Here is a 7,070-nt window from a genome sequence, read left to right as displayed (position 1 = left end):
CAGTGTAAATTCAGTAATGACTGGAAAACCAACAACTCAGTTCACAAGTACTTTAAAAATAGGTAACTGTTTAACATTTCGTCTTCCCAACATCCTGCTGAACTGTAAATTCTACCATCTCCATTTTGCAGATGAGGAAATTGAGGCTTTGACAAGTCAAAGAGCACAGCTGGAATGCAAGTCAAGTATGATTTGATTTAATTTGATCTTTACATTTTAAGCATTATGTACTGCCTTTCTAGGAGGCAAAAATTAGTTTGAAGTAGGGATCCAGATTAGTGGTTTTCCACATTTAGGTAAATTCAATATTCACCTTAAAGCAACAAGCCAAAGGACCCTAGAATTCTCCTGTGGCTTCTTAAAGCCCGGGAATGTACTGGCCTTAGTTAAAATGCCTACAAAAGTGCAGATGATTTTAGTTTAGCATTTGTTAAAAAGAAATCGAGAAAACAACGGACACATAATTTGTTGTGTGGCGTCAGTTATCTGAAACGGGAAGAATATAGATCAGGAATAGGAATGGAAAGCTGAACTGCAGTGGCAGGTGTATATACGTAAGAAACTTTGTTGGTGTATGATTTATGACCTTTGGGAGATGTATAGCAGAATAAAAGGAGAAATGAAGAGAAACAAAGTATGTTATATATTTGCCAACAACTCACATGCTGCCTCAGTGTCCTCAAATCCCAGGCTGCACATAAGGTCCATTTGCCTGAATATTACATAACTCCTTCTCCAGAAAACTTCCAAGTTCACAGCCTTGCGTTGTCCATCTTTAATACACTTAGTTGTTGGTTTTAATAATTAAGGAAACAGGACCTACCTATATCTGTGCCAACAGGGGGCACTACCCCACTGTAAAGAACAAATCAAAAGGTATTTTGTGTTGTACCTGGAGGATCCAATGGTCTTGATTTTGGCAAAAACTTGAAGGGTGGTCTTTACATGTGTGGAAACCTTGAGTGGCAGAGCAAATACCAATAGAAATTGCTCAGTGGCTTTTAAAATTTGAAATATAATTTTACTTTTATTTTTACAATACAGTGTACAGTATGACATCTCAAAATAACAGAGTGCAGATACAGGATAAGAGTACAAAGGGGGATTAACAACAGATGTCAGAAGGTTACCTTTATTAAGGCTAAATCCCTGCTTTATATTTTCCACACATTCACAAAATTACATTCAAATCATTCCTTATCAATACTTATTTCTTAGGCCATGAGAAAAGGAAAATAATCCAGACATTTGATTTTCATAGAAAGCAAATCTGGATTAGTCTAAATAATATTCTCCATCCATTTGTTCTGACAATGAAAATTTGAGAAATAAAGATATGCACCAACCTTAACACTTCCTTATTTGGATTTTCCAAGTACACTGCATTAGTTATTCATATCATTTCTATATTAAATGGGTAAGACCTCCCCCCCCCAACAATGGGGTCTCCAGTCAGAACCACAGAGGGACAGGAAATAGAATTGGCCAGAGTGGCTGTACAACTAGGTGTACAGCAAGGCTTTTTTCTGTATTCTTTTGTGGAGGTCAGCAACAACTCACTTTTCACTTTAAGGACTGTGTTGAATATCAGCACATCCTTATCACTGGGATTTAGAAAAGTCTGGGACATTTCTATCATTGCTGATGAGGAAGGGGAGAATGATAGGACTTCACTGACCTTGAAATATTTATCACCTCAGACTTCCTAAAAGTACGGCATGGCATGGCCTCTGCCTTGGTACAAGATCTACTTGTTAAAGCCATGTTCCTGAATCTTGACAGCACATGGCCCTAGTGCAGGCCTAATGTCTACAGTGGGCACAAGAGCCACTCACTGACACTACCTACAACCTCACTCTAACTTAACATGAACTGCCAATAGTTTAGCTCTTAGAGTTGAAAACAGTTGTCAGTTACAATAAGCAGATCACAAAACTCCATTGTCAACCATAGACTGCCCTTCATTCCTGAGAAGTAAACTGGAAAACTGAAAAGATTAAGTGCTAAGTATATTCCTTAGCTTTTAATGCCAAAAATCGGTGTGACCTGTGAATTTTCCTGGCTCTAAATTGGAGTATTTCAGAGCTGAAGAGACAGTATGTATGGCATTCCTTCCCTCAACCGAAAAATGTTATTTTCTTCCTAAGGAACATTATCTTGAAAATATTTCCACATAAAACACTCTCCAGCCAACTTAATAGGCCATGCAAATTTGAACAGAAAAAGGCAACATATAAACTGTCTACATTTGTTCAAATAAAATTACGTAGAAGAGGAAAAAAATCAAATATATACATGACACAAATTACTCTTTAAACACAATTGCTTAATGTTAAATGATGTCAGTATTATTCCAGTGTTTAGCTCTGGGAATAGGAAATGCTGTAGCTAAAGTCACCATAAAAATAAAATCAAGGCATTCACATTTGAGGTTGTTTGTCACACATCACACTATCCTAAAGGCTTGAAAAGACTGCAAATTAAGTTTCCATGCCAATTATACATGTTGAATTTTAAAGCTACAGCTATAGAGACAGTACAAAAATCCTATTAGCTTAAATGTTTTTTATGATTTACCAAGCTGTTGCATTCTGGTCATGAGAGGCAGACCTTGTTAGGTTAAAAACCTATTTCTATATACGTAATACCTTTTTCTCTCTAATATTCTTTTCCTAAAATATTCAAATGACTTCCAGGTCTTCCTTTCCTTTTGATCTTAAAGTCAATTGTCATAGTATTTCCCAAGGACATATATAATTTTATTCAGATGCTAAACAAGTGTTTTCAATGACCATTTGTTGATTAAATATTAATATACAGTACAGCAGCTATATTCATCAACAGAATTCCAGTTTATTACCTATATATATGTAGCACAGTCATAGAATACTGTGCTCATACATAAAAATGCGAAAACTGTCAAATGTGCTGTCCTCCCATGTATATAAAAAACTATTAGCATCACGAGGAAGAAACTTTTTAACAGTCAATACAGATTATAATGAATACCTGCCATTCATAAAAATGTAACATACATCCTACTATACTATGCAGATGAGCTAGGTTAGTAAATCAGTTGAGACGACTTAAGAAAAAAAATTCAGAAAATCATAATTTAAAAAAGATCTGCATATTTTGTGTACCTTTAAGTAGATTATTAGAGTGTGTTGAGTGTAGAGTCTGATCCACAAAATTTGAGCAAAAAAACTGGTGCTTCTAATGGAATGTTTTTTGTTTTTTTAAGAATTAAAAGACATACAAATGAATTCAAGCCTAACAAAGCAGCTCCAACCCAAAGTGGCACCATTTTGTTTTTTATTTTTCCTTTTTAGGAAAGTATCTCTGATGACTAAATTAGTCTCCTAAGCAAATACTGCCTTGCCCAGTGCATAGAAGCACAATCCCTCTGCTCAATATTCCCAATGAAGTCATTTAAGTGTAAATGATTTAACACTTAAGTGTAATCACATCAATATTTGTGTGAGACATGGACACTTGTGTATACAAGTTTTTCACAGATACGACTAAGCAGAAAGGGTTTAGGTGAAAACAAAAGGTTTTAACAGGACAAAATGGAATGCTCTGTTGAAAGCTTCCATTTAGAATCCCAAAATGAGGCAAAAACCGCTAAAGCCATGTATAGAGAATAAAGGATGCTGTGCCCAAACTGCCTAAGGGAACTGTCCTCTCACTAATTCAAGAGATCTAAGAACAGATCTACAGCTTATACTGCTGCCTTCCACCCTATCCTCAAACTTGCTGCAGTGTCGGGCAATCTTCCTACTGGCAGTTTTTGCCAGATCAAGTCCAACGTGCCATAGAATGGATGTTTCTTTCACCTCAGCCAAGTGGACGGTACCCACTGAGGTTCAGTATCAAGTTTGTTAATTAACCTAAGCAATTCCTGATAGGCTTTATCAAGATCTGAATTCACAATTGCCGTATCAAAGTAGTGGCCATTGTTCTGCTCCATCTCTCTTGTCTTCTCAATGATTTCTCTCAATTCTTCAGGCTGCAAAGAGAAGATAAAAACTGTGAGATAATTCCTTTTCTAACCAAACAATATAGGATGAGTCAGAGATGGCCTTCCTTCTGTCTCTCCCAACCTCAGGAGCTCCTTTCCAACCCTGTCATGGCCACACTGGTTTCCTTTGCTTTGGCATCTTCAGGACTCACATTATGAACCATTTGGGACTCAATATATCCTGTTTTATACCACTATTTAGGTTTTCACATATATTGTCTTATCTCACCAACAAGACTACAAGCTTCAAGAACACAGACTGTTACTTTGAATTCCCTACAAACATTTGTTTTCAAACATTCTAGAACACTATAACCTCTTCCTAATAGTAACATCTTCTGTAACATGAAGTGAACCTTTCTTGTTGGAGCAAGGACCTAAAATGCCATCTACTTTTGGCTCTAGTAACGAGCCCTTGCCCTTTACTGTCTGCTGCAGTCAGTTAAAAGTATCCTACCGAAGTTTGGGAAACTATATAGAACAGCCTACTTTAAAATACTGACTGAAGGAAAGGGCCATTCTTCAAAGATAAGCAGGCAGCAACGCTATGTGCAAAACTTATCCCAAACCCTCTAATTATCAGGCACATATGTTCCAGAAAGTGAAACTCACCCCAAATCACCCCCGCCAATGAAGACAACTAATTTAAACTCAAGACAAAATGTCTCAGATATAAAAGTCACACATCAGTACTATATTGGACCCACAGTACAAAAAAATTCATATCATTCAACTGTTTGAACTTCCGTAACAGTAAGAAAACATATTAAAAATATGACAACTCTGGCTAGTCCTGAGGCAGTTTTTTGCATGGCTCTCTAATTCTCATTCTGGAATGTTGTACATCTGAATATGGCACACAGAATCCTTTGTTCCCAGCAGGGAATCTACTTCACCACTGTAACTGAACACACTGACATTTTTGCTAAAACTCATGTCTACCAAAAGCTCGAGATTATTGAACATTCTAGGACTCCACAGAGAACTGAAACTTTGTGGTACTGGAGTTGAAATGAAAATGCTAAAGCCCCCAATCCACCTAGTTTTTATCAAATTTAAGGCATTATTTCATTTTATGCCAAAATACCTTATATCACTTATTTAGTACTTTATGTCTGAAGTCCTCTTTCAAATTACAATCCACGACTAAGATGAAACAAAATGTTTTAGCTCAAAATTTTTAGCTGAACTAGGCAAAACTGACAATAAGTTCATATTACCAGATAGCCACTCTCAAGCCTGTATACTAGCAGAACAGATTCAGAGATTCAGAATACAATTAGATAACTGGTTGGTTACATTTTGCACCCAGTGAGTGTTGCCCAGGCTGGAGTGCAGTGGCACGAACTCGGCCTCTTGAGTAGCCAGTACCACAGGCATGCACCACCACACCCGGCCAATTTTTTTTTGTAGTTTTAGTAGAGACAGGATTTTACTATGTTGCCCAGGCTGGTCTTGAACTCCTGGCCTCAAGTGATCCGTCCACCTTGGCCTCTCAAAATGCTGGGATTACAGGCGTAAGCCACTGCACCTGGCCTTCTATATCAATTTAGTAAACTAAAAACAGTTTAGCAGTTTTTTATAAAGTTAAAACATACATTTATCTTTTCTTCTTTTTTGAGAAAGGGTCTTACTCTGTTGTCCAGGCTGGAGTGCAGTGGCGCAATCCCAGCTCACTGCAACCTCCACCTCCTGGGTTCAAGTGATTCTCCGGCCTCAGCCTCCCAAGTAGCTGGGATTACAGGTGCATGCCACCACACCCGGCTAATTTTTGTGCTTTTAGTAGAGATGGGGTTTCACTATGTTAGCCAGGCTGGTCTCAAACTCCTGACCTCAAGTGATCTGCCTGCCTCAGCCTCCCAAAGTGCTGGGATAACAGGCATGAGCCACTGTGCCCAGCCCTCAAAATTTTATCCAAATATTTTTTAACTTAAGAATGAATAAATTGTGCTATATTAGTATCATGGTATATTACTCAGCATTAAGAGAGAATGAACTGCTGTTAGACGCAACACAGATCAATCTCAAAAACATGCCGATCAAAAGACAGACACAAACTTTAACAAACTGCATGCTTCTATTTATATGAACTTCTAGAACAGACCAAACAAATCTATAGTGACAGAAAGCAGATTAGTGGTTGCCAGAAAGAAAGAATGGAGGGGCAGTAACTTCAAAGGGGCATAAGAAAACTATCTAGAGTAATAGAAATGTTCTAAATCTTGATAGGCATGGTGGTTACACAGGTATACATTTCCAAAACTTGCTGAATTATACAATTAAAATGCATGTATTTATTGTATGTGAAATATACTTCAGCAAAGAAAAAGAATCAGAAAGTTCTAATTAGAAAATTAAATATATTGCATATTGTTAAAACATTTTGGTCCTGCTTTGAAAATATATATAAGCTAGGACCTGTGGCACATGCCTATAGTCCCAGCTTATAGGACTGGCATGGGAGGGTCATTTGAGTCCAGGAGTTCAAGGCTTGCAGTGAGCTATGGTCATGCCACAGCACTCTAGTCTGGGTGACATAGAATCTCCTCTCAAAAACAAAACAAAACAAAAAAACAAAAAAAAACAGACCTAAAATTTAGGATGGCCAATTCTAAGTGAAGTAGATAAAAATTCCATTAGAACACTGCCAGAGACCAAACAAAAGAAAGATGCTGGCTGGGCACGGTGGCTCACGCCTGTAATCCCAACACTTTGGGAGGCAGAGGCGGCGGATTACGAGGTCAGGAGATCAAGACCATCCTGGCTAACACGATGAAACCCCATCTCTACTAAAAATAAAAAAAATAAAATAAAAAGAGCTGGGCATGGTGGCAGGTGCCTGTAATCCCAGCTACTCTGGAGGCTGCGGCAGGAGAATCGCTCAAGCCCAGGAGGCGGAGGCTGCAGTGAGCCGAGATTGCGCCACTGCACTTCAGTCTGGGTGACAGAGCAAGACTCCATCTCAAAAAAAAAAAAAAAAAAAAAAAGGTGCTTAACATGTTTTGGAATGGTCTATGGTCCTATGGTCCTTCATATAATAGCGAAT

At 37.9% G+C, this 7,070-nt stretch overlaps 1 protein-coding gene across 8 annotated transcripts in view; it reads right to left on the bottom strand.

The window, feature by feature from the left end:
* Positions 1-999: 999 nt before the first annotated feature.
* Positions 1,000-7,070, bottom strand: part of PALS1 (protein associated with LIN7 1, MAGUK p55 family member) — a 93,547-nt gene continuing 87,476 nt past the window's right edge. For all 8 annotated transcript variants that reach the window (XM_005561550.4, XM_005561552.4, XM_005561551.4 and 5 more), the window contains one exon: positions 1,000-4,012. In XM_005561550.4, the coding sequence (XP_005561607.3) occupies positions 3,836-4,012 (177 nt within the window). In that variant the 3' untranslated portion in view covers positions 1,000-3,835. The remainder of the gene's footprint in view (positions 4,013-7,070) is intronic.

Source organism: Macaca fascicularis, chromosome 7, assembly GCF_037993035.2.
Source record: "Macaca fascicularis isolate 582-1 chromosome 7, T2T-MFA8v1.1".
Taxonomy (NCBI): Eukaryota; Metazoa; Chordata; class Mammalia; order Primates; family Cercopithecidae; genus Macaca; species Macaca fascicularis.
The sequence above is the reverse complement of the archived record's forward strand: the minus strand, read 5'-3'. Positions and strand labels throughout refer to the sequence as shown.